Here is a 27,952-nt window from a genome sequence, read left to right as displayed (position 1 = left end):
ATAATCTCCTTCTATCACTTTTATAGGGAGAAAATAATATTTCTAAATAGAATAAAAGTATATGAAAGGAATTTTAGAACTGAAAAAAAGCTTGAGCATAATGGCAATGGGGATAAGGTATTCCAACAAAATTAACAATATTGAGATGATGAGACTGAGCATCCACTCAAATAAAATATAATAGGCCAGGCGCAGTGGCTCATGCCTGTAATCCCAGCACTTTGGGAGGCCGAGGCAGGTGGATCATTTGAGATCAGGAGTTCAAGACCAGCCTGACCAACATTATGAAGCCCCATCTCTACTAAAAATCCAAAAAAAAAAAAACCCAAAAATTAGCCAGGAGTAAAAAAGGTAGCATGCACCTGTAGTCCCAGCTTCTTGGGAGGCTGAGGCAGGAGAATCGCTTGAACGCAGGAGACTGGGACTGCAGTGGGCTGAGATCAGCCACTGCGCTCCAGCCTGGGCAACAGAGAGAGACTCTGTCTCAAATATATATATATAAATATATATATTATATACATAATATATTTTATATATAATATATAATATATAATATATAATATATTATATATAATATTTGTATACATTATATATAATATATATTATATATATAAATATTGTATACAATATTTATATATATTATATATATATATATAAAATAAAGACAATCTGGCATGTTGGGAACAAGATTTACAACTGACATTCTGCCTGAGGGAATCAGAATGTTCTTCAAGATGACATGAAAATCTACCATCAAATGATTAGTTTGCTATTCAGATTATTGACAAAGAACGAGGAGAAACAAAGCAAGACAGAGAGAGAGGAAAAGAGAGTAGTTAAAACATCCCACACCACAGTGAAGAGAGGCAAGCAGAATGGAAAAGGGAAGGAAATGGTGACTGCAGGATGGGGGAAGATTGAGGAGAAAAATTTCTGGGCATTTTGCATCCACCCAGAATCAGGGAAATGGAAGCAAAGTTACCAGATGAAAGCTGAGGCCTGAATCCCTTTGACATTCCTACTCCTCACACTTCAGTGCAGGGGCATGAGCCAGCTAGGAGAAGTCAGGAGAGCTTCAAACTCAGATGCCTTTGCACATCACAGCAGGCACTATTGCTTCTGGGCAGCCAAGGGAGTCAAACTAGAGGCCTTTCTGGGAATTTTGCTTGGCACAGGCATTTGGTACCTCACGTGCTTCCAGAATTTGGAATTCAGGGACTGTTTATTGGCAGTGTGGTCCTCCCTCCACTTGATGGTCCCCTGTACTTTCATAAGATGCCGGAGGGAGTCCTGAAGCGCCTCAGCCTGCAGCATGTCCAGCTCGCTCAGAGCCTCCATCTCAATAAGTATCACCTTGGCATCATTCTGGATGAGGGCACAGTGCAGGGCAACCTCCTGCTCATAGGCAAACTCCTTGCTGTGCATGATCTGAGGGGTCAGGATGAAAATGTGCCGCCTGCTGTTTCTTATGCTGGTTTCCACTGCAGTGACTACATCTAGTCATACAAGAAATAGATCAGATTTCCTATCAGTCTAATGCTTTAAACATAAACATCCTGAACATTTAAAAGTCTTATTATTATAATCTGCTGTGAGATTCTCTGACATCAATCAAGTCACTTATTCAGAGAAGTGGAAATATACATGGATAGAGAACCCGTTTTGTTCTTCGTGTTCCTTTCATTTGTGAGACTATCAGCCCCAATGTCCTCTTTTTATTTCCCAGATAGCTTAGTCTTAACTAAAACAGAGTCCTTCCGAGTAAATGGGAATGTAAAGATATTTAGTCTATTGTTGCATTAGAGACTTAGAATTCTGGTTCATTAGATACATATTATCTTCTTAGAATATTTGCTTATATGTTTTTCAATGGCTTAAAATTTTAACTCACATATTAAAAAGCACAAACTCAGGAAGCTCTGCCCCTCAAAATTGACCAAAGTCTCTAGGAAAGTAAGTCCTGACTTTACTTCACCCCCCATTAATGTCTGTTGTAGAAACTGATTTGATCCAAACTAGAAAAATCTTAAGGAACAATAGATCCCCTTTCCCATTTGGTGTTTATACAGCATAGACTCCATGATGATTCCAATTAGCTCTAGGTGGACTTAGAAAGAACATGAAATACCCAGTCCTCACTGCAACAGGAGAAAACACAACCGTGAATAAAACAACCCAAGATATTCTCACAGACAGGTGTCTGAGGGATTGCAGATGCATGAGGCAGGCCAGCTGAGAAGAGGTGCTCCCAGAGGGAGGAGCACAGCTGCTCCAGAAGCCCCACCTGGAGGGGCAGGTACATGACCACCCTCTGACCTCCTGCCATTAGCCTCCCATTGGCCAAACCCAGCCTGGAGCAGAGGACAAGGGTTTAATGGATTCCATTATGATCAGCCACCCAGGGCCACTGGGTGGAGTGGTGGTGCAGAGAGGATTTTGATGGGGCAAATGCAAGATAAGTAGCATGAGACTATAGACAGTACCTTAGTCAGTCATGAACTTTCCTAAGCGAAGAGTGAAGTTTGGTGTTGTTGGGTTTCATTTATTTTGGTTGAGGAAAGGTCAGAGGACATGCATTGACAGAGGGAAGTAGAAAACTGTTCCAGATTAGTATGTTGTCACACATTGAAGGCAGCACAAGCTTGAGTGTGAGAGAACTAGCATCTGGATTTGGCTGGGGAGAAGTGTAACTAGAAATTAGGTGGATGGACTGAGAAAGAAGAAGTGAAGAGCTTGTGGCCAGATGTGGCACATTGTTGAGCTCACAAACAACAGGAGTCCCTGCAGGTTCTTGAGTACATTTGTAATATGAAAAGAGTGTTTGAGAGCATTACTCATTACTTCTACCTGCATGGGTGGCCAGTGGGAAAATTGGGGAAGAAGAGAGCCTCGAGAGAAGAAATGCATTAGATTCTTCTAAATTGTATCTTTCACAAGTCTCTTGAGCCGTTATTGAGGCTATTAGCATTCCCAGATATTCCTGGGTAAACCAAATTCACCTGTTGTTCATACCTTTACATCTATAAGCATGTGAATTCCTCTTCTTAGTAAAATAAGTTTAAAATGTAAAACTGAACATTTACTTTATTATGCTTAGGCCCTTGATAGTTGAGCCCCAATTATATTCCAAACCCTTCCTGGTCTGTGAGAAATTAGAGAAGAGTTCACAAGGGGGGTCCATAGGTACTGGACATAAATGTATGAAGGGAAGGGAAAAATAACTACTGCAATCACAGGAGTTGTGATAAAACTGTCAAAAGTATATAAAATTCGGTAGGAATATTAAGGAACAGAAGCTATAGTTCTTTTTGTTCTGGTGAGAATATAAATTTGCACATGTTTCACCAACATAAAGAAAGTCATGAAGACTCTCTGAGTCCTTTTAAGGTATTTCAGCTAGTGCCTATGGCTACCAGAACAAAATTCGTCAATTTTTAAGTCCTCTTTCAAATCTTATGGACAGAATTAAGAAGTGGCAGAGTTATCCTGGTGGGGGACCAAGGAAATAAAGTAGGGATGATGGTTTGCTAAGTCCTTGAAGCAAAGGACTTCTAACTCTGAATTCACACCACCAACATTACTGTGAAGATCTCATCACCGGGACAATGATGGGAGAGGGACGATTGAAGGATAAGTGTCTGCTTCTGAATAAATATTTAAAGTTCTGGTCTTAAGGCCTGAGGTAGTAAATGCAATTCCTTATGCAATGCAGGGATAAGGCCACCTAGTTCACAGCCTTTAATAAGCATGAATTTCTGTCCCTAATGTATGTCAATAGCTTTACCTTCTCCAGGTAGCATATCTCTCCCATAAATGCATAAGGTATAGCCACATTTATTTTCAAGAACATCAGGCAGAATCTGGTGAACAAAGTACTCTACATGACTGGCCCCATCTGTACTGGATTTGTAGTTCCGTGGGTAGATAACATAAGCATCATAGAGCTTTCCATCTGAAAATGAAACAAGAAGTACAACTTCTTACTTGATTTTAAAAATTCTCACTGGACTCTTCGAAGACATTCCTCTCCAAGTTTTATAGCTGTTGGTGAATGTATGTCATCCTCCAAAATATTCTAGACTCAAGAGATGTTGACGGCAAACCGCTGCCACAAAACATGATCAGGAAATAACAGTCTTCATCCCAAAGCATTTCTCCTTTTTACTGTCATAGACTAAATAACAAAAAAGTGGACAAGAGCCTGTCCATCTCATCAATTTTGATTAATAATCTATGAATAAAGGGGCCTTCTGTGCTGAATAGACTTTGGTTTCATCTTTGGTTTCCCCATACTCCCCTGGGAAAGTGAAAAAATTTAAAGCTAATAATAGCAAGGGCATAGAATTTTTTAAGGGATCTGAATTTTCCACAAATCAAACAATGAGCTCCTACTTCAGTCAACTGTTTGAAAAATGCAACATGTATCTGACTCCAAACAAAAGCATGAGGTTTGCATCTAGCAGGCAGAAATGACTCCTTTCATGCACATGCTTGTGTGCCTGGGTTAGACTTTACAGATCAGGGTTTCAGGTAGAACACACATGCATTCCGATGGAACTTTCTAACCTGCTCACATCTGGAAAACAGGAACAATTTTGCTACTGTGTTTAACTTCATAATGTCTTACCAATACATTATGAAATTTACACCTTTCTGGGCTTGGGGCAGATTCTGTTATTGGGAACTCAGTAGGAATAGCAATCGTATGGGGGAAGAAAAGTGAACTGTTGAGATGAATCTCAGGACTATGAGGATTTACATAGCAGGATGGAAAATGGCCTCTAAGAAAATCCAAAAACACAACTCACTGATAACAGATTAGCAAGCAAAATGGAATCTGGGTTTAGCAGCCTAGCTATTGAAAGATTAATAGACAAGTAACCAACAGTTATTATGGGACTTTTTCTTTGGGAGAAAAACTTGGTATTTGCCACTTACCATTCCTAGTCTTGTAAGGTTTAGCTATGTCTCTCCAGAGCAGAGTAGCCTCAATCCAGAACATTTTTAGGATGATAACCAGGATATTGATTAGCATTAATAATACACTACATACTGCAATTATGCAGTAGGTGCTATGATGATCAACTATTCAAAAGAAAGAAAAAGATTATTATTACTACTGAAACAAGATATAATAAACAGATAAATGGATGCTGGCTTCCCTTGGGAGTACAAGAATTTCACATAAGATATACCCACTGGGAATTTTCATGGCTGCTTTAAGTACCAGGACATTCACATTTATTGAGCCTCTACAACACATCAGGCTAAGCATTATAGGGAATTCTCAAAGGCAAAAGAGGCAGAGAGACACTTGCCAACTTAACTAAGATGGGAAGCAAAAGCATGATTTTTGCTGGCAGAGGAGTTTAGAAGGAGAGCTTGCTCCATGCAGGACTGGGAAAGGGAGACTTCCTGGAGGAGGAGGAGGCCTCTGAAAGATGAATAGGATACAGGGAGATGCAAAAAAGGAAATGCCCACCTGGGCAGAGAGAATACCATCAGCCTAAGTGCAGAGAGGAAGTGTGTTTTCTGAGGAATTGGAATAACCCAGTTTGGGGAATTGGTAGAAGATATGATTAGAAAGTTTGGTAGGGCCAGGTTCTGTCCAGACTTGAAACCCCAACTAAGGCAGATTGCCTTATTCTGAAGGTCACAGGAGCACTGGAGACTTGAGTGGTTTTCCCATGAGATTAATCTGATGGTAGCAGGAAGTTTGTTTCTGTGGAAAGAAACTATGGGCACTCAGAGAAGAATGGAGTGTGGTACTTGGGTTGCAAGATGCAGAGGGTTGTAACTCATGCAAAAATGAGAAAGGAACGGACAAGGTGCTGTCAGGGCATTAAGGAGAAGGCATCAACAGGTCTGAGAGACTTGTTGCCTCTAAGGGCTTGGCAGTGTAGGAGACAGAAGAAGAAGCAAGAGTCACCTAAGTGGCTAAAGCATCTCTGATAAAGAATTCAAAAGTCAAATTACTAAGTTCTAGGTCCTATTCATAGCCCATACTTCTCTCATGGTGAACATTACTCAGCCAACGCTGAACTTTTTCATAGTGCTCCTTGCTTCACAAAATGCAGATGCAACATGCATATGCACTGATGAATGTGAGAAGAATCTCAAATGGGATTTGCTGATATGGTTCTTTTCCATCTTAAGTCTCCATGCATGGGCTCCCAGTTTTAAGGTAGAAAAATCACTCGCCCATATTCACGAATTCCTCCACAACCTCTAATAGTTTATCAGTTCTCTCAGTGACCAGCAGTATGAAATCAAGAATTATCAAGGTGATATGACACAAAATTGGGGGGGAAAAGTGAAAATTGACAAAGAGCTTACTGTCATCAGGTTAATAATGAAAACTCCATAAGTAAATCGTTTCAACAGGATTCCTTTCCAGGTCACTATCTCTAAAAACCCCAGCTGGATGCACAGAGGAATGTGTATTTCCTATGGGGATTGCTGGGAAGCAACCATGCCATTGGCTGGACGCTTCCAAGTAGAGGAAAGAAGTTCATCCAAGACATCAAAGGAAGTCTTCGTAAGTGTGAATTATTTTATAAAAGTATAAGTAATTCAGGTATGTGATGATGAAACATTGCTTTCTGTATATACATATAGATAGGAAAATTCTGGCTGTGTTTGAATCATTGCTCCATAACTGTGGTATTTGGCAAGTTATTCAACTTTCTTTGTCTTTTACTTTGAAGTATTGAGAAAATAAATGAGAAAGTTAAATGTAAAATAAGTAGATGAGTCCTTGTACATAGGAAATAATGAATAAATGTGTATTATTATTATTATGAGCATCAAATATGTATTTAGTAATAGTTAATAAAATGGAGACACAGGCCTTTTAAGTTTTTGTTCTCTTAAATTCAAAAAATGCTATAATTTCAGAAATAAAGAATTCATCATGACAACTCAATAGCAGTAGTAATAATTTGTGTTTAATTTATACAGTTGCTGAAACAGAGTGTAACCATGTTGATTTAAAGAAAAACAGGTGAAATACAAATAAGCTAGAAGGAGCAAAATCATTAAACACCTGTAACACGAAGACAATTCCAACATATGGGTAATCAGAGACATTGATCAATGATAACATAGCAAAGCAGGAGGACACAAAGGCAGTGTGGGTGGGCAGGCTGGATGGATGGCTGCAGGGTCCACTGGGCCCACCACCACCCCAAGCATGGCCCTCACATAGCACCTTGATGGGGTCCACAGCCTTCCTGGGGTGCCACACTTATCACTGGCAGACAACAGAGACCCACAGAACACTACAACACTTATAGCCATCTACATGAGTTATGATTCTGTTTATTTTATGAAAAACTTACAAATCAGGGGTTAAAGTCAAAATTAAAACAAGAAAAACCCCACATACCACTTCAGGCAGAGACCTGCCACGATTACACCATATTGGGGGCCCGCTGTCCCCACACCCCTATCCTTTCTCCTCCTGTTGTGCCTCTCTGTGTGTATCTGGATGAATCTGGACCATACCACATACATGGGTGGGAACTCAAGGTTTAACACTTTCTTTGGCTATTTGACAAGCACATTAAACAATTTACACATGGTTGTACAGCCCCTGAGGAGTGATGAGTGTAAAAATATATTTCTCTATGTCCTTCCTTTTATACGGGATACAACGCTTCATATAGCAAACAGGATGTCTTTGCCTGGATATGCAAAGAACAAGTGAGGAAACTGATGAGTGCTCAGGAGTGAAACGCTTGGAAAGCTATTTTCCAAGACAACATTGCATTCAGAGACACGCCAAGGGAGTGGGGAGAAGGATCAGTCCACCTCTGTGGGAGGAGCACTTCATCTCTGATGTTTCACATTGTCTGGGCATAGTGATGATAAAAAGCACAATGACTTGTAGACAGCTTTATCACTGTTTTGAAAACTCTGTAGACAACATATCCCCTTCTTGCCTGCACCCAGGAGGGATCACTCTCTCCACCCTGCTTTGGCTATTTTTGATGCCACCAATTATTTATATATAAAAAAGAATGTTACATTTTCAAAGATTATATAGCGTCTGAAATTAATCCAGTAAAGATTCATCAGTTTCATGTTGTCCTTTTATTGTGTCAAATTGATATCATTAAAATCCTGCTAGATTCAGAAAAAACTGTAGGGAAGCAATAAACAATTTGACTTTCCAAATGATGAGGAAAGTTATTGAATTTACCAAACATAAATATAAAAATAGTATTTTGTTGTATAATTAAGACTTATAGCTACAGAAGTAGAAATGTACACAAAAAACATGTGGTATCAATAATTTGGTTGTGCATTCGTTTATTCAGTCAACAAATATTTAACTGAGCACTGGCTAGCTGCCAGTTATTGCACTAAGGACCCAAAGATGGACGAGATGATGTCCTTGCCCTCATGGAGCTTGCAGTCATGTTGAGCAGACCGTCAAACAGATTTAGGTAAGGCAATGCGACCAGTGCTATGATACAAAAAGGATGCTACAAGAGTACTTGGAAAGTGTGTATGCTGCAAACTGAGGGCCAAGAAAGGCTCCCTGGAATAGGTGGTACCTGAATTGCATGGTGAATAACAGATGCAATAAAGAAATGGGCTGAGCTACCAGACTCCCCATGTGTTCCACGTACCTTAAATACTTTATAAAGTTTAACAATGATAATGTGTGTGATATGGTTTGGGTCTGTGTTCCTGCCCAAATCTCATGTCGAATGGTAATCCCCAGTATTCGAGGTGGAGACTGGTGGGAGGTGATTGGATTATGGGGGTAAGTTCATCATGAATGGTTTAGCACCAGCCCCTTGATGCTGTCCTTGCAATAGTGAGTGACTTCTCATGAGATCTGGCTGTTTAAGCTCTCTCTCGCTCATGCTTTTACTGTTTGAAGTGCCTGCCTTTGCTTTGCCTTCTGCCATGAGTAAAGCTCCTGAGGTGTTCCCAGAAGTAGATGCCGCCATGATTCCTGTACAGCCTGCAGAACCGTGAGCCAATTAAACCTCTTTTCATATAAATCACCCAGTCTCAGGTATTTCTTTATATCAATGCAAGAATGGCCTAACAAATATCTTATTATAAAGTGGCACCTAGGATTTTCTCACTGAAATGGCAGTAGTTAGATACTTCCCTTTTTGTTCACTTTACCACCCTCGCTAACAAAATGAGTGTTCATTATGACCAGAAAAAGGTATAGAAGGGACCATGCTTACAACATGTAATACAAGTGATAAAAAAGCACAAAAGAACACATTCAGTTTACTGTTGCTGGTGCATTTTCTTTCACATACAGTGAGACAGAGGGAGTTCATAAAGTTAGAAAACAAGGATGACCAAAGAAGCAGCTGAGTGTTCTAGACAAACCAAGGATAGGAGGAAGTGGGGGAGGAGGAGGAATATAAGCAGCAGAGAAGCTCCCAGCAAACAGGAACAGTCTACAAAGACTGGATAGCAAACAGCATCCCGAAGAAGAGAAGCACATTTTACGGCACAGGCCATTCCCATTGTCTTGATGGATCTCTCGGAACCACGCTCCCTTCTGCTTACACTTGCTACAGAAAGTTCAGGTGACCAAAGTCTCAGAAACATTCCTTACTTGGATTTTTCCTACTTAGTCTTACGGTGTGCCTTCTCAAGCCATGCAAATTCAGGGCCAGACAGTCGTACTGCAGCAATAAATCCTCTTCCTTCACATCAGCTATTCTTAAAACCATGTCTAGACAAGCCAGCCCATTGCTGAAACTAAGAAAGCAACCTGTTACTTTTAATGTCTACTTTGCAGGTGCAAACCATGTGAAAGGGGAAGAGGATGGTTCTCTTCAATATAAAAATACCTTTGATTTTGCCCTTCCTCTTGTTGAATTCTTGGTTCACCAAAGTCTGTAATTTTTGTTCCATTAAGCTGCCACAGGATGGCAGCCAAGAACTGAGCGCCTTTTCCAAAACAAGCAGAGCAAGTTAGGTTTGCGTTTTTTCCTAGTGGGGAGTAAGGACATTCACCAATAAAATTAACTTCTGCGACTGGCATTTTATCCCATTTAATGTAAAAAAAAACCTTACTGAACACTTAGTATGCACCCCACCAGGACCTCCCTCCCTCATCTCTAGCACCTTCCTCTTTCTATGTCCTCTCTTGCCTCCTCCCTGCTTCCATTACGTTCATTCACCCAGCTGGGTTTGAAGCTCAGCTCCCACTATGCTCTCATCTGCATGGGAAACTAACAAGGCCAATGATTCTGGCTTCACCAACCCCACATTATAAAGGGTTTCTAGTAAAATGATTGCCTTCTACTAGAAATTAGAGTTTCTTTCCGACTGCTCTCTTCCACATCTTTCTACAGAACTCTCTTCATCTCTCCATAAGCTACTTTGAAGATAAACATGTTTTACCGGATCTGGCTACCATTGCCCAGAATGAACACTCTGCAGGTCTCCATCCCAAGCTCTGGGATAGAGATGAAGATGAAATTAGATGCATACATGAAAGCACCATGAATTACAAAGTGCAACAAACAAATGTAAACACTGCAATTGCTGTGTCCCTGTTCCCAATATTAGCAAATGCTTGGGGCAGGTGCTTCCAGAGATGTCACCTCACTTACTCCTCAAGGTTCCTTATGCTAATTGCCTGACCCCTGCTAAGGGAATTCAGAACAGGGGTCATATGGAAGGATTTTTCCAGGCAATATTTACAGCATTCTGATAAATTTTCTTACCAATTTCCACTTCCTTTGTTTCATTGTGTGCAGGGGCTCTGATTACTGGAAACAGAGAAAAGCCTTGCTCATCTTAAAGACAAAAAGAAATATAAATATTAGGAGAGCATTGAATGCTAGTCAATATAAAGCTTGTATTTTCATGTTTCTATTCTATTTCATAGCAATGTTTTTCAAGTTCTGACAATAACCCATAATGACAAACACACACACACACACACATACACACACACACACACACACACACAAACAGAAAAGCACTTAAATAAAACTTTCTTTTATTACCTATGATGCTCTTTAATATCTTTATTCTCTTTGATATCACTTAAACAAATGCAGGTCCAACCCATGAAACTAATTACATGACCTAGTAGTTGTTAGAAAACTACTTCTACAGAATAAGAATAAGACTACAGGGAAGATTTCAAAAGACCCATAAAAATAATAAATGGATGAGTCCACAGATTTGCTCGCAGTTCTTCACTAGGGTAGCCCATCCTCAGTGAAATCTTCCCCGTACGGAATTCTGACTCCTGTGACCACTAAGGCTGAAAGACGGGCAGTTCTTGTGGAGCGCTGCTGCAATCCTCCATCCCTTCATGCTCATTTATTTAAGGACAGTGTGATTAAGGACCACTGTAAGGGTTGATATTAAACAGAAAGAGGCACTGATAGGAATGTGGTCTGGTGATGCTTATTTTACAGCGGTGGAGTGTTGAAAAACTCCAAAAATTTGTCTCCAGTATTGCTTTGCCCTGAAAAAACTGTCATACGTAAAGAGGCTATTTCATCTATGTCTGTAGATCAACTTGTGCTAAGGAGACCCCAATCCTTTGTAGATTGATAAGCTATGATTGTGAAGTCTTTCCCTTAAATAAGGTTTTATAAAATTTAAAATAACTTGGAAAACACATTTTTAGAATGAAGTGACCTACTCGAGGCCACTGATGATGTTGAAAGTATTGCAAACAAAGATTAAAAACCACTCAACAACATTTATGTACACCATAGTATACCATCACAAAGCCTCTCATTAAACTTTGAATCCAATGAGTATTACTAAAAATTAAGTTCTTCTTTTTTAATTTGCAGAAACTCTGACACCAAACTAGAAAAAAAAAAAAAAAAGAAGCTGGTTTTGCTCTCCAAATAGTTGTATTGCCATTCAAAAAAAGTAAGTTAAGTTAGCATTCAGATTGCTTTCTCTTTGGAAAATTAAGTCACACAAAAAGAATAAAGAATAGATGTGGCTTTAAATTAGCAACGTAATTTCCCCCTGAAATTTCTTAAATCTTGATAGTGTGTTCAGAAAATCTCTTTGCGTCATAGTTCAGAATGTATAAGATAAGATGGAGCAGGAGGAAGTAGAGGGAGGAGGGTGAAGTGCAAGAAACCCAACCAGAAGGGCACAACTGTTCCCACTTCGACTTCTTTCCCGTAGTATTCTATCCCATTAATGTCAGTAGCTTACCCTTGACTGTGAAGGACCTGGTCGCCGTCACACTATAATTGGCTCCATTTTCATTGTGTATAAATTTACAGGTGTAATCACCTGCGTCCTCAGTCATCACATTATCAATGACCAAAAATGACTTGTGCGCCCTGTACCTTGATCCTTGAAGAGCCTGACAATTCTGAAATAAGAAATTCCATTTCCTTTTCAGTAATTCTTCACTTTTATTTATTTATCTATTGGCAGAATCTTTGTTGCCTAAGCTGGAGTGAGTGTGCAACCTGGGCTCACTGTAACCTCTGCCTTCTAGGTTCAAGTGATTTTCATACCTCAGCCTCCCAAGCAGCTGGGATTACAGGTGTGTGCCACCACACCAAGCTGATTTTTATATTTTTAGTAGAGATGGGGTTTCCTCATGTTGGCCAGGCTGGTCTCGAACTCCTGGCCTCAAGTGATCTGCCTGCCTTGGCCTCCCAAAGTGCTGGGATTACAGGCGTGAGCCACTGTGCCTGGCCACTTGTGTCTATTTTAATTGTATAATTTTCATCTATTTCCTTCCAAATTTCTTCTTACCTTAAACCACTCAAGAGGTGCTGTCCAATTGTAGAGGTCAATGGTAGGACAATAAATTTTGGAATTTTTTTCTGATCCAGATACTGTTGAATACATCAAATAAGCTGGAACATTACAATCTAGTTGTTTTTTATATATGGTGACATTTGCATATCCAGTCTTATTGAATGTGGGACTGTTAAAATAAGTCAGACAATTAAAAGAGTCACTTAGCATTGTGAAATAACTTAACCTAAATTCAGCCTTTACTTAATATTGCTTTTCTTCTTAAAAACCATCAATATACATAATGGTTATTTTCTTATTTAAAAATAAACATTAAAATCTAGAGTTTAAATACTTTTTTGTTACATTTGAGCTAAAAACACAGCCCCCATAGTAGCCCTAACAATGACTTCTTCACCATTTATTCATACACTACATCTGCTGTAATGCTGTAATCCCAGTGTAATAAAGATAATTACTATTTATTCAGAGTTTACTCTGTACCAGTGACAATGATGAGCACTTTTCACACATTACCTTAGTTTATTTTCACAATAATGCTTTGAGATGAATTATATTATTACATTATATGCATTTTACAGAGAAGGAAACTGAAGGGCAGAGAAGTAACTTACTGGCATCGCACAGTTAACTAGTGAAAGAGCATGAATTTGACACTTGTGTAGCCTCAGATCTAGGCCCTTAACTAATACATCCTGCTTTTTGATGTAATTCATTTGACATTTTGTGTGTGCCAAATACAGTCACAAAGTCAAAACATTTAACAATTTGTGAACAAGAGTAATTAATTTTTAGGCACACAATCTCATCAGCCTTCTGTGGCTTAACTTGAAGGTTAAAAGCCCCTTTTCACCTACTAGAGGCCCCCTGAGATGGAAAACATCCAGATTACTATTTTCTGTGCTAGTTTGTTCTTAATTCCAGCCAAACGTAAGCAATTGCTCTCAGTTATCTTGGTCACTAGGAAAGCTAGGTTTTTCTCTAAGTCAGCTACAAATTAATCCCTGCAATTGTAAATCCAAATAGCTCAGAATGAGCTAGACGTCAACCTGATAGTATTCCTAGAAGTTTATCCAAATCACTTTTATTCAAATCACTTTATAAATTTAACTGTTCCAGAAAAGACTAGGGAAGGAATGAAAGCAAGGGCAGCTCAGGCAATCAACCATTCAAGAAAGGGGAGCAGGGTGAAAGATGGGAGCTTTCTGCATAATACCTTCTGACAATACAGGTATAAATACCAGAATCAGCAACTTCAGCTGGTAGAAACTTAAGAAGTTGGCCTGAGGCAAACACACGATTTCTTTCCTGGGTGGGAATATTTTTGTTTGTTTGTGAGTAATACCAATCCACTGTGTAACTAGGTTTTCCATGTCTAGGACATCTTACAATTAAAGCCTCATTTTCCAGGCCCCATGATTGTTTACCTGCAAATAAGAGATATAAAGACAATCCTGAAATGATCAAATGAAAAGATCATAATTCCTATACTCTCAATATTTTCTTCTAGGATTAAATTTAGAAGCCGGTTATATACTGTAATACCTTGGAAAAGAATAAGTAACTGATTAAGATCTCTTATGAAATGTTAATGAATTAATTTGGAGCTAAATCCCCCACAGTTATCCAGTGGAAAAGCAGCCATATCTATCTAAACAAACTATGTGTCAGTCAATAAACATCTACAACACTTCCCATGTGCAGGCACCACATTAAATTCTGCTGCATTTGAATATGTAAAGCCAAACTGATGATATATTCATTACAAAGAATTTCTTCTGATAGATTTGTAATGAAGAATGATTGTACAAAAGCAATACACTTTTCAGTTTACAATTCAACTGGAACAACTGGAAGCAAGCTGCTTAAAACAAGGTGAATGTTCTTGAAATTATTTAATTTATAAAAATTTAAATTATAGTTAAAAGGCAATACTTACTAAACTTCGCTGCTGTGGAATACATGAGAATTGTGAGAATTGCTAAGATCCAAAGCCCCATTCTGCTTATCAATCAAGAGCAAGTATTGGTAACTGGTTGTTGAGATTACTCCAGATGAGTCACTGGCATACGACAGTGAAGGTCACCACACATGAGGCAGTTGGTGATACTCTTCAAGACTGAGTTGGGAAGAGTAGCCTATATCTCAACTGAAAAATAAATTAGACAAAACCATAAACAGAATTTTTATCAGCCATGACTTTTACTTTCTCAGCACCACCCAGGAGAATGAATCAGTCAACACATATTTATTAAGTGCAAAGAGATATAACAGCAGGTTTCAGATATGCAGCATTGCACTTAGTCCTATGGAAGTTTTGGGTCACATAGCTCTCACAATGATCATGCTATTTCACAATTATCATGCTACTTCGCAGTTATATTTTACCAGTCTCATGAGAATGTCCTGAAAGAAACTCAATTAAGAAGGAAAGAATATGAGTTTCTATTTTTGAAAAAAAAAAAAACATGAAATTCAGTAGACTTTAGAAAATACATTGTATCATGTGAAACCACAGACATCCACACAGGCTGGTGGCAGCATGCTCACAAAAATAACTCACAAACAGACACATGTGCAAGTAGTCATCACAAAGCAACTAAGGAGTAGCAAAGTCAGAACTAGACTAAAGCATTAGCCAAGTAATTGTCCTATTCTCAACCCCAAACCCTCAAACTTTTGTTCCTGACTCAGCTTGTTCCCACAAGTCACCAAAGGCTTTCTAAGAGTAGCTGAAGGTCTATGAATAATAATAAATACATTTATTTTTTCTTTCAGAAAAATAATCATTTCCTTTCTTACTTCTTTTCTTAAAATATAAGGGGAAGAATAGAACCAACATAGAAATTTACTAACATAAGGATAAACACAATCATGAGTTATGAAGGCTTTTCTTATTACAAATTTTAGATAACTAATTGATGCTTACCCAAACTGAAAGACAGAGGGGATGAACTTGGAGTCAGTGACGGAGCTAAGAATAGTTTCCAGTCTTTGTAGGTCCCTCCTCATAGACTACTCACTCTCTTCTATTTTAAAGGGGAGACACTCCTCCCATCCTGAAATTTGATTTGTGGCCAAATCTATGACTTGTTCAAAAATGCTGGTGCATCATGTACTAAGAATTCTTGATGTTGACAAATAAATATTTAAACATAAAACAACATTGAGTAATCCCTTGAGAGGAAATAATTGAATCATTTCCTCCTATTTTAGCATCAGCTTCTCAGGCTGATTAATAACTAATGCTTATTGCCTGTGCCCCGATATTAGGACACTTTCAGTTCTAAATGATCTTGACATCGGGGGCCTGGAGGCTGCCTTTCCAGATATTCCTTGACTCCTCATTTGGCAGACACCACTCAGGAAAGCTCCGCCAGCCTTGGCAGCGTTGGTGCCAGGAGTTTCAAAAGCAAAGGTGGGGGAGAGGCAATGCGAAGTAAGCAGCACTTTCTGGAACTTAGAAATTCTTTGTCTAGGGTCCAGAATGTGACTCCACCCCATCCCAAAACAGATTTCAGCTCCTTGGATTTAAGTCTTAGTAGGCCTCTCTGCCTGGATGAAGAAAAAAAAAAAAGGAGTTTTTCTAGAGTGCAGAGAAAGAGAAGGAGGCTGTGACTAAGAAGCTTCCCTCAAGGGGAGTGACAAAGGAAACCATAACCCTGAACTCTAGGGCTCCAGGTAAAACAAACTTGAAAAGCAAAATTTGATTTTAGCTATGCATAGTTTTGATGACCCTATCATGAGTAAACTCAACCTACGTTTACAAATCATCACATATCAGAAGGATTCAGGAACTAATTCCAGACCAATATAATAATATAATGATAATAGCTAATCTTTCTTTAGAATGTCCTCTATGCCAGACACAGTCTAAGTGATTTACATGTATTAATTCCTTCATTCTCACACTCACCGAATGAGGCAGGCGCTATTATTATGATGCCCATTTTACAGACAAGGACACTGAGGCACAGAAAGATTAAGCAACTTGCCCATGTCACTTCACATTAAGGGGTGAAGTCAGAATTTGAACTCAAGAAGGCTGGCTCTAAAGAATAAACTAATCACAGAATCCAACTGCCACTGCTTGTGGAAGGTTAAGAAAGGAGGAGCTGCAAAAGGAAGAGTTCTCAGTACATTTTTTGAGCCAGCATCTTTGCTCCCCATGGGGGCTGGGACCACTCTTGAATCTCTTATCTGTCAGGGGTTTAGTCAGCCTTTTGGCCTGTGGAGTGGCTCTGAGAGGAAGAGATACACAGTCCTTTGACCGCGGGGAGATTGACCACAGATGTTCGCCGTAAATTAGAGGAATTAGGTCTGCACGTTATTATTCTTGACCTACTTGTGGAAGTCTGTTTTATCAGGATATTATTGCAGTTTGGGTGTGAGATCACAGCCAGGAGCCAGCGAGTCTGCAACGCTGCCTGCGATTCCCCAAGTGCTGAATAGGGTTTGTTCAATAAAATAACACAAAGTCAGAATTGTTTTACATTTGGTATCCCCAAACATCTTTTTAAAACATGTATTAAGTTGGAGCATTCATTCATTCTTAAACCAGGCCACGTAAGCATTAGTTTCTCAGTTTAAAAAATAAAGCTTCCGTCAACTTTAACATCATAATGATGAAATTCTGCAGGAGTATTTATTAAAGTTGAACTCTTCCTGTAAAATAATTCAGTTGTTCATTTGACAATTAAGACCTTTCATTCAAAGCGCAATACTCTGTGGTACTTATCATTAACATCACTCAAATTTTATAGATACAAATAAAAACCCAAGGATAAGACTGTTTAAGTAATTTGACAAAGTTCACCCAGTTGTGGCTGCGGTTGAAACCAGACTTGCTGAACGTCAAAGTCAAGCTTTTTTTCCCCCCAATGTCAACTAAAAAAGAGAACATTCTCTATACCAGAGATTAGGGTGGTAAAGGTTTTCTTTTTATAATTTGGACTGGGTTATTAAAATAAGCTAGTCTATAATTTCTTCTTTGAAAAGAACTAAATTATTTTGGCTTCTCACTATTCAGGCACCATCTAACATAACAGAGTAGTTTATAGCAGCTTAAGACAAACTGCAAAAAGGCAAGGGCTTCTAATACATGAATAAAGCAAGGCATTTTAAGCACCCATAAATTTCTGCCAACTTAATCAGAAATCTTCCAGTGTCTGCTTGTTTCTCTGGCAAACATCCACTTTTTTAAGACTTCTCATAACTAGTCTCCCTTTTCAGATTAATCTCATAGCATCTAACCTCACTGAACCAGCTTTTTCTTAATTTTGTTACAGTTTTGAAATCCCGTATGTGCCTATTTATAATCTACTTCACTGACATATCCACTAAAAAAACAAAAAACAAAAGAACAAACAAAACCTTATGTTTTGAGGGCAACAACTAACTGCTGGCATATGGAATGTGACACTCAAATACTTCTGAACTTAGAAGATATCTTTCAAGACTTCTTCATTTGACTTAGCAGACATCACACTGAAATGTAAAATGTAAATGTCCCAACACACTCCACAGCTGGCCATGTGTGGCCTGCTCTTAACTGTAAACCGGTGTCAAAAGACAGGGAACTTGGTTACATTAATCTTGTATGAATTTCAGTGAGTCAGGCTCTCATTCAGTGACTCTCACAATAAGCCAGGGATGGATTTTTTTTTCCCCTCATTTCATTAGAGGACATCCGGGTATCATTTTTATTCTGTTTTTTTTTATTTATTTTTTTATTGATGAAAATGTTTGCAGGACTTGCAGTGGATGGGGCAGAACAAGCATGGCCCTAGATGGCCTAGCCGGGGCCTCTGGAGAATGTGCTGGGCCCCCCAGCTCCATTAGCTGTGTCGCCGTGGGCAAAGTGCTTGTCTCTGGGATCCTTCTTGCCCACACTCCAAACTGTAGGCCCACTCAAGCCTCTACTCCTACCCTCCAAATTCCTTCTTGCTTCACCCAATCCTCCCCTCCAAAAACCAGAAGACCTGTCTGAATGGCTATTATTAAAAACTCAAAAAACAGCAGATGTTGGCATGGATGTGGAGAAAAGGGAATGCTTATACATTGTTGCTGGGAATGTCAATTAGTTCAATCTCTATGGAAAACAGTATGAAGATTTCTCAATGAACCAAAAGTAAAACTACCATTCAACCCAGAAATCTCACTACTTTTCTAAAGAAAAGAAATTATTGTATAAAAAAGACACCTCTCCACCTCTACTAGTATGTTCACTGCAGCACTGTTCACAGTAGGAAAGTCATGGAACCAACTTAAGTGTCCATCAATGGTTAACTAGATAAAATATTGTACCTATGCACCACAGATTACTATTCAGCCATAAAAAGAATGAGATTATGTCCTTTGCTACATGGATGGAGCTGGAGACCATTATCTTAAGTGAACCAGTTAAGAAACAGAAAATCAAATACCATATGTTCTTACTCATATGTGGGAGCTAAACCATGGGTACGCATGGACATAAATATGGAAATAATAGACAATGGGGACTCCAAAAGTAGGGAGGGTAGGGGGTGATGAATGAAAAATTACCTACTGGGTACAATATTCACAATTTGGGTAAGACCAATTCCCACCAGTAATGCAATGTACCTTTGTAACAAACAAATACATGTACCTTAGAATCTAACTGACAACAAAACAAACAAACAAAAACAGAAGAAACCATCATATATTCAAAGAACAAGTGGAATTCACAAAAGCTTCATGTCTCCAGAACAGAACTTCTGATCTCCTCCAGCCTCCTTTCCTCCCTTGCCCCAAAGAAAAGTCAGCATCTCCCATTGTCTTCTAATTGCAATGATGACAACTCCATGCTGAATGTTGGCTCAGACCAAGACTCCATTTATTATTGACTCTTCTCTTCCTCACATATTGGACATGCAATCCATCAGGACAACTTATGGTTTCATCTTCAAAGGACATCCTACCTGCAATTGCATCTCTCCATTCTCAATGCCACCATCCTTGTCCAAGCCACCATGGTCTCTCACTTGGATTTTAATAAGCTGCTTCTAAATTGCTGTCCCTGCTTCCACTTGTACCCTCTTAAGTATATTCCTAAAACAGATACTCTGGAGATTCTGTTAGAACCTAGGTCAAATCAAGGGGGCCTCCAAAGTCTTCCACCTCACCCAGAGGAAAAGCTAACATCTTTACAGAAGCTGGGAGGTCCCACATGATGGAACACCACCAATCACCTCTATGACCCCTCCCCTCCAACCCCGTATCTTCATTGCTGTTCCTTGAAGGCACTAGGCAGACATTGTTCCTTCCGCCTGGACAGCTTCTTCCTGTTACCCACCTCCTCCAAGAGCTAACTTACCTCCTCCAAGTGAGCACTCAAACTGTACATTCTCAGTGAGACTTAGCCTGACTACTCAATTTTCTATTCTTTTTTTGCTTCTGATTTTTAAAAATTGCGCTGAAATTTACATAACATAAAATTAACTATTTTAAAGTGCACAATTTAGTGACATTTGGTACATTCGCAGTGTGGTACAACCACTAACTATCTAGTTTCAAAACATTTTCACCATCCCCAAGTATAACCCCATACTCATTAACATGAAGTCCCCATTCTTCCTCTTCCACCACAAACCCGTAGCCACCACCAATCTGCTGACTCTATAGGTTTATCTATTCTGAATATTTCCTATAAATGGAGTCACATAATAAGTGCCCTTTGTGACTGCCTTATTTCACTTAGCATAATCTTTCCAAGTTTTGTTCATATTGTAGCATGGGTCCGTACTTTACTGCTTCTAATGATTGAATAATATTCCACTGTGTGTACCTACCACACTTTGTTTATCCATTCATCCCTTAATGGGCATCTGGGTTGCTTCTAGCTATTGACTATTTTGAATAATGCTGCTATTAGTGTCCAAGTATTTGTTTGAGTTCCTGACCAATCAATTTTGAATTGCAATGTCTCCTCTCCCAATCCCCATCTCCTTAACCTGCTTCAATCTTTTTCTAAGGCATTAATCACTGTCTAACATTCTACTTATGCATCATGTTTATTATTTTCTTTTATCCATTGGAATATGACCTCCAGAAGGCAAGATTATTTTTGTGAGTTTTGTCTATTGATATAGCTCATGTGCCTGGAAGAGCACCAAGTAGGTGCTCAGAAATATTTATTTATTATCATTATTATTATTTCTGAGGCAAGGTCTTACTCTGTCACCCAGGCTGGAGTGCAGTGGTGTGATCATGGCTCACTGCAGCCTCCACCTCCCAGGCTCAGGTGATCCTCCCACCTCAGCCTCCAGAGTAGCTGGGACTACATGCACACATCACCACACCCAGCTAATTTTTGTATTTTTCGTAGAGACGGGGTTTCACCATATTGCCAAGGCTGATCTCAAACATCTGGGCTCAAGAGATCCACCAACCTTGACCTCCCAAAGTGCTGGAATTACAGACTTGAGTCACCATGCCCAGCCTCAGAAATATTTATTGAATGAACCAGTACAGATGACCAGGGGATGGAATTTGGGATTCAAAAAATAAAGCTTTTATATATAGATCTGAACAGGAGCAGTCTACTTTTTACCATGCTCTTACATCTCTACCCTGAATATCTGTCTTATTTCTTTTATCTCATCAGAAGATGAGACCTGAGTCACCCTTTGGAGGTCCCACGGGAACTCCTGGGCTGAGAAGAGATGGAGCATAGAGAGCCAGAAGAAGCTCTGTGGACTGCAGACACACAGGAAAAAGAAATGGGCTGGTGGCCATGTGAAAAACAGCCAGCAGTCTTAACAGTTAGCACATGTGAAATGACTAAAACATCATTAACATCCCTTCAAGACTAATAATTTAGGCCATTGTGTAATTTCTCACATGCTAATTCCACAGACTTTATTGCTGTGGTCTGCATTTGTCATCCTTTATTTAGTTCATGTACATCTTTTGTCCTGAGGTCAGTGTAACTTATTCTCCCAGCAGCAGAATCTGCTTCTAAAGCTTCTATGGAAATCTAAAATCTGCATGGCAAATTAAAGTACTGGGAATACCCAAGACATGGTTAAAGAATAAGAACAAAGTCAGAGAACTTACACAACCTGACCTTAAGACTTAATATAAAAGCTACCATAGTGAAAACAATGTGGTATGGGCATAAAGACAGACATGTTGATCAAAGAAGAGAGAGTCCAGAAGTAGACTCAAAAATATATAGTAAATTGATGTTTGATTAAAGTGCCAGCATAAGTTTATTGTGAAAAACACTGCCTTCAACACATAATGATGGAAAAATTGACTCTATATGAAAAAGCTCTACCTCACATTATACAGAAAAATAAATTAAAAATGGATTGTATTACATAACAGAAAATCTTAAACCTGAAGTAGGAACATATTTTTTAAATGGATACAAAAATCACTAATCATGAAAGAAAAATAAATCATAGCGTGGACTTTATTAAAATTAGAAACTTTTCTTCTTCAAAGACATCATTAGAATTTGAATAGACTAAGCCACAGACCAGACAAAATACTCATAATTTGCACATCAGATGAAAGACTTGTATCTGTACTTCATAAATAACTCTTACAAGTTCATATGAAAATACTCATAATTTGCACATCAGATGAAAGACTTGTATCTGTACTTCATAAATAACTCTTACAAGTTCATATGAAAAAGATAAAATAGCCCAATTTTTAAAATGAGGAAAAGAACTAGAAATACCATTTGACCCAGCCATCCGATTACTGGGTATATACCCAAAGGACTATAAATCATGCTGCTATAAAGACACAGGCACACGTATGTTTATTGCGGCACTATTCACAATAGCAAAGACTTGGAACCAACCCGAATGCCCAACAATGACAGACTGGATTAAGAAAATGTGGCACATATACACCATGGAATACTATGCAGCCATAAAAAATGATGAGTTCATGTCCTTTGTAGGGACATGGATGAAATTGGAAATCATCATTCTCAGTAAACTATCGCAAGGACAAAAAACCAAACACCGCATGTTCTCACTCATAGGTGGGAATTGAACAATGAGAACACATGGACACAGAAAGGGGAACATCACACTCTGGGGACTGTTGTGGGGTGGGGGGAGGGGGGAGGGATAGCATTAGGAGATATACCTAATGCTAAATGGAGAGTTAATGGGTGCAGCACACATGACACATGTATACATATGTAACTAACCTGCACATTGTGCACATGTACCCTAAAACTTAAAGTATAGTAATAAAAAAATAAATAAATAAATAAATAAAATAAAAATAAAATGAGGAAAAGACTTGTACTGATATTTCACAAAAGAAAATATATTAATGTTCAATAAGCACAGGACAAAGTGCTCAAAGTTACTAGTTATTAGATAAATGTGTAAACAATTAAAATCACAATGAGATTCTATTTCTTTTTATTACACTTTAAGTTTTAGGGTACATGTGCACAATGTGCAGGTTTGTTACATATGTATACATGTGCCATGTTGGTGTGCTGCACCCATTAACTTGTCATTTAGGATTAGGTATATCTCCTAATGCTATCCCTCCCTCCTCCCCCCACCCCACAACAGTCCCCAGAGTGTGCTGTTACCCTTCCTGTGTCCATGTGTTCTCATTGTTCAATTCCCATCTATGAGTGAGAACATGCGGCGTTTGGTTTTTTGTCCTTGTGATAGTTTGCTGAGAATGATGGTTTCCAGCTTCATCCATGTCCCTACAAAGGACATGAATTCATCATTTTTTATGGCTGCATAGTATTCCATGGTGTATATGTACCACATTTTCTTAATCCAGTCTGTCATTGTTGGACATTTGGCTTGGTTCCAAGTCTTTGCTATTGTGAATAGTGCCGCAATAAACATACATGTGCATGTGTCTTTATAGCAGCATGATTTATAATCCTTTGGGTATACACCCAGTAATGGGATGGCTGGGTCAAATGGTAACTCTAGTTCTAGATCCCTGAGGAATCGCCACACTGACTTCCACAATGGTTCAACTAGTTTACAGTCCCACCAACAGTGTAGAAGTGTTCCTATTTCTCCACATCCTCTCCAGCACCTGTTGTTTCCTGACTTTTTAATGATCGCCATTCTAACTGGTGTGAGATGGTATCTCATTGTGGTTTTGATTTGCATTTCTCTGATGGCCAGTGATGATGAGCAATTTTTCATGTGTCTTTTGGCTGCATAAATGTCTTCTTTTGAGACCTGTCTGTTCATATCCTTTGTCCACTTTTTGATGGGGTTGTTTGTTTTTTTCTTGTAAATTTGTTGGAGTTCATTGTAGATTCTGGATATTAGCCTTTGTCAGATGAGGAGATTGCAAAACTTTTCTCCCATTCTGTAGGTTGCCTGTTCACTCTGATGGTAGTTTCCTTTGCTGCGCAGAAGCTCTTTAGTTTAATTAGATCCCATTTGTCAATTTTGGCTTCTGTTGCCATTGCTTTTGGTGTTTTAGACATGAAGTCCTTGCCCATGCCTATGTCCTGAATGGTATTGCCTAGGTTTTCTTCTAGGGTTTTTATGGTTTTAGGTCTAACATGTAAGTCTTTAATCCATCTTGAATTAATTTTTGTATGAGGTGTAAGGAAGGGATCCAGTTTCAGCTTTCTACATATGGCTACCCAGATTTCCCAGCACCCTTTGTTAAATATGGAATCCTTTCCCCATTTCTTGTTTTTGTCAGGTTTGTCAAAGATCAGATAGTTGTAGATATTCGGCATTATTTCTGAGGGCTCTGTTCTGTTCCATTGGTCTATATCTCTGTTTTGGTACCAGTACCATGCTGTTTTGGTTACTGTAGCCTTGTAGTATAGTTTGAAGTCAGGTAGTGTGATGCCTCCAGCTTTGTTCTTTTGGCTTAGGATTGACTTGGCAATGCGGGCTCTTTTTTGGTTCCATATGAACTTTAAAGTAGTTTTTTCCAACTCTGTGAAGAAAGTCATTGGTAGCTTGATGGGGATGGCATTGAATCTCTAAATTACCTTGGGCAGTATGGCCATTTTCACGATATTGAGTCTTCCTACCTATGAGCATGGAATGTTCTTCCATTTGTTTGTATCCTCTTTTATTTCGTTGAGCAGTGGTATGTAGTTCTCCTTGAAGAGGTCCTTCACTTCCCTTGTAAGTTGGATTCCTAGGTATTTCATTCTCTTTGAAGCAATTGTGAATGAGAGTTCACTCATGAATTGGCTCTCTGTTTGTCTGTTATTGGTGTATAAGAATGCTTGTGATTTTTGCACATTGATTTTGTATCCTGAGACTTTGCTGAAGTTGCCTATCAGCTTAAGGAGATTTTGGGCTGAGACAATGGAGTTTTCTAGATATACAGTCATGTCATCTGCAAACAGGGACAATTTGACTTCCTCTTTTCCTAATTGAATACCCTTTATTTCCTTCTCCTGCCTGATTGCCCTGGCCAGAACTTCCAACACTGTTGAATAGGAGTGGTGAGAGAGGGCATCCATGTCTCGTGCCAGTTTTCAAAGGGAATGCTTCCAGTTTTTGCCCATTCAGTATGATGTTGGCTGTGGCTTTGTCATAGATAGCTCTTATTATTTTGAGATACATCCCATCAATACCTAATTTATTGAGAGTTTTTAGCATGAAGCATTGTTGAATTTTGTCAAAGGCCTTTTCTGCATCTATTGAAATAATCATGTGGTTTTTGTCATTGGTTCTGCTTATATGCTGGATTATGTTTATTGATTTGCGTATGTTGAACCAGCCTTGCATCCCAGAGATGAAGCCCACTTGATCATGGTGGATAAGCTTTTTGATGTGCTGCTGGATTCGGTTCACCAGTATTTTATTGAGGATTTTTGCATCGATGTTCATCAAGGATATTGGTCTAAAATTCTCTTTTTTTGTTGTGTCTCTGCCAGGCTTTGGTATCAGGATGATGCTGGCCTCATAAAATGAGTTAGGGAGGATTCCCTCTTTTTCTATTGATTGGAATAGTTTCAGAAGGAATGGTAACAGCTGCTCCTTGTACCTCTGGTAGAATTCTGCTGTGAATCCATCTGGTCCTGGACTTTTTTTGGTTAGTAAGCTATTAATTATTGCCTCAATTTCAGAGCCTGTTATTGGTCTATTCAGAGATTCAACTTCTTCCTGGTTTAGTCTTGGGAGAGTGTATGTGAACAGGAATTTATCCATTTCTTGTAGATTTTCTAGTTTATTTGCATAGAGGTGTTTATAGTATTCTCTGGTGGTAGTTTGTGTTTCTGTGGGATCGGTGGTGATATCCCCTTTGTCGCTTTTTATTGCGTCTATTTGATTCTTCTCTCTTTTCTTCTTTATTAGTCTTACTAGCGGTCTATCAGTTTTGTTGATCTTTTCAAAAAACCAGCTCCTGGATTCATTGATTTTTTGAAGGGTTTTTTTGTGTCTCTATTTCCTTCAGTTCTGCTCAGATCTTAGTTATTTCTTGCCTTCTGCTAACTTTTGAATGTATTTGCTCTTGCTTCTCTAGGTCTTTTAATTGTGATGTTAGGGTGTCAATTTTAGATCTTTCCTGCTTTCTCTTGTGGGCATTTAGTGCTATAAATTTCCCTCTACACACTGCTTTGAATGTGTCCCAGAGATTCTGGTATGTTGTGTCTTTGTTCTCATTGGTTTCAAAGAACATCTTTATTTCTGCCTTCATTTCGTTATGTACCCAGTAGTCATTCAGGAGCAGGTTGTTCAGTTTCCATGTAGTTGAGCGGTTTTGAGTGAGTTTCTTAATCCTGAGTTCTAGTTTGATTGCACTGTGGTCTGAGAGACAGTTTCTTATAATTTCTGTTCTTTTACATTTGCTGAGGAGTGCTTTATTTCCAACTATGTGGTCAATTTTGGAATAGGTGTGGTGTGGTGCTGAAAAGAATGTATATTTTGTTGATTTGGGGTGGAGAGTTCTGTAGATGTCTATTAGGTCTGCTTGGTGCAGAGCTGAGTCCAATTCCTGGATATCATTGTTAATTTTCTGTCTCATTGATCTGTCTAATGTCGACAGTGGGGTGTTAAAGTCTCCCATTATTATTGTGTGGGAGTCTAAGTCTCTTTGTACGTCACTCAGGACTTGCTTTATGAAACTGGGTGCTCCTGTATTGGGTGCATATATATTTAGAATAGTTAGCTCTTCTTGTTGAATTGATCCCTTTACCATTATGTAATGGCCTTCTTTGTCCCTTTTGATCTTTGTTGGTTTAAAGTCTGTTTTATCAGAGACTAGGATTGCAACCACTGCCTTTTTTTGTTTTCCATTTGCTTGGTAGATCTTCCTCCATCCCTTTATTTTGAGCCTATGTGTGTCTCTGCACATGAGATGGGTTTCCTGAATACAGCACACTGATGGGTCTTGACTCTTTATCCAATTTGCCAGTCTGTGTCTTTTAATTGGAGCATTTAGCCCATTTACATTTAAGGTTAATATTGTTATGTGTGAATTTGATCCTGTCATTATGATGTTAGCTGGTTATTTTGCTCGTTAGTTGATGCAGTTTCTTCCTAGCCTTGATGGTCTTTACAATTTGGCATGTTTTTGCAGTGGCTGGTACCAATTGTTCCTTTCCATGTTTAGTGCTTCCTTCAGGAGCTCTTTTAGGGCAGGCCTGGTGGTGACAAAATCTCTCAGCATTTGCTTGTCTGTAAAGTATTTTATTTCTCCATCACTTATGAAGCTTAGTTTGGCTGGATATGAAATTCTGGGTTGAAAATTCTTTTCTTTAAGAATGTTGAATATTGGCCCCCACTCTCTTCTGGCTTGTAGAGTTTCTGCCAAGAGATCAGCTGTTAGTCTGATGGGCTTCCTCTTGTGGGTAACCCGACCTTTCTCTCTGGCCACCTTTAAGATTTTTTCCTTCATTTCAACTTTGGTGAATCTGACAATTATGTGTCTTGGAGTTGCTTTTCTCAAGGAGTATCTTTGTGGTGTTCTCTGTATTTCCTGAATGTGAATGTTGACCTGCCTTGCTAGATTGGGGAAGTTCTCCTGGATAATATCCTGCAGAGTGTTTTCCAACTTGGTTCCATTCTACCTGTCACTTTCAGGTACACCAGTCAGACATAGATTTGGTCTTTTCACATAGTCCCATATTTCTTGGAGGCTTTGTTTCTTTTTATTCTATTTTCTCTAAACTTCTCTTCTCACTTCATTTCATTCATTTGATCTTCCATTACTGATACCCTTTCTTCCAGTTGATCGAATCGGCTAC

General features: G+C 38.9%; 1 protein-coding gene across 1 annotated transcript; it reads right to left on the bottom strand.

The window, feature by feature from the left end:
- Positions 1-677: 677 nt before the first annotated feature.
- Positions 678-15,772, bottom strand: IL1RL1 (interleukin 1 receptor like 1). Its single transcript, XM_054475739.2, has 11 exons — positions 15,677-15,772; positions 14,687-14,896; positions 13,964-14,174; positions 12,742-12,916; positions 12,187-12,349; positions 10,716-10,787; positions 9,834-9,975; positions 9,596-9,741; positions 4,939-5,085; positions 3,785-3,952; positions 678-1,496 (listed from the first exon to the last, which is right to left on the bottom strand). Exons 2-11 carry the CDS (start codon positions 14,745-14,747, stop codon positions 1,111-1,113), a joined length of 1,671 nt encoding a protein of 556 aa, XP_054331714.1. The 5' UTR covers positions 14,748-14,896; positions 15,677-15,772; the 3' UTR covers positions 678-1,110.
- Between the last annotated feature and the right edge of the window lie 12,180 nt (positions 15,773-27,952).

Source organism: Pongo pygmaeus, chromosome 12 (genome assembly GCF_028885625.2).
Source record: "Pongo pygmaeus isolate AG05252 chromosome 12, NHGRI_mPonPyg2-v2.0_pri, whole genome shotgun sequence".
Classification (NCBI taxonomy): Eukaryota; Metazoa; Chordata; class Mammalia; order Primates; family Hominidae; genus Pongo; species Pongo pygmaeus.
Note: the sequence above shows the minus strand (reverse complement) of the source record. Positions and strands in the feature narration are given on the sequence as shown.

What these genes read in the sequence shown, in the direction of transcription:
- IL1RL1 (XM_054475739.2), bottom strand. Translation starts at nt 14,747, where the DNA reads ATGGGGCTTTGGATCTTAGCAATTCTCACAATTCTCATGTATTCCACA. An exon ending in TTCCACAGCAGCGAAGTTTA is followed by an intron (nt 14,175 to 14,686) that starts GTAAGTATTGCC and finishes TCTTATTTGCAG; the next exon opens with GTAAACAATCATGGGGCCTG. An exon ending in ACTAAGTAGGAAAAATCCAA is followed by an intron (nt 5,086 to 9,595) that starts GTAAGGAATGTT and finishes TCTTTTGAATAG; the next exon opens with TTGATCATCATAGCACCTAC.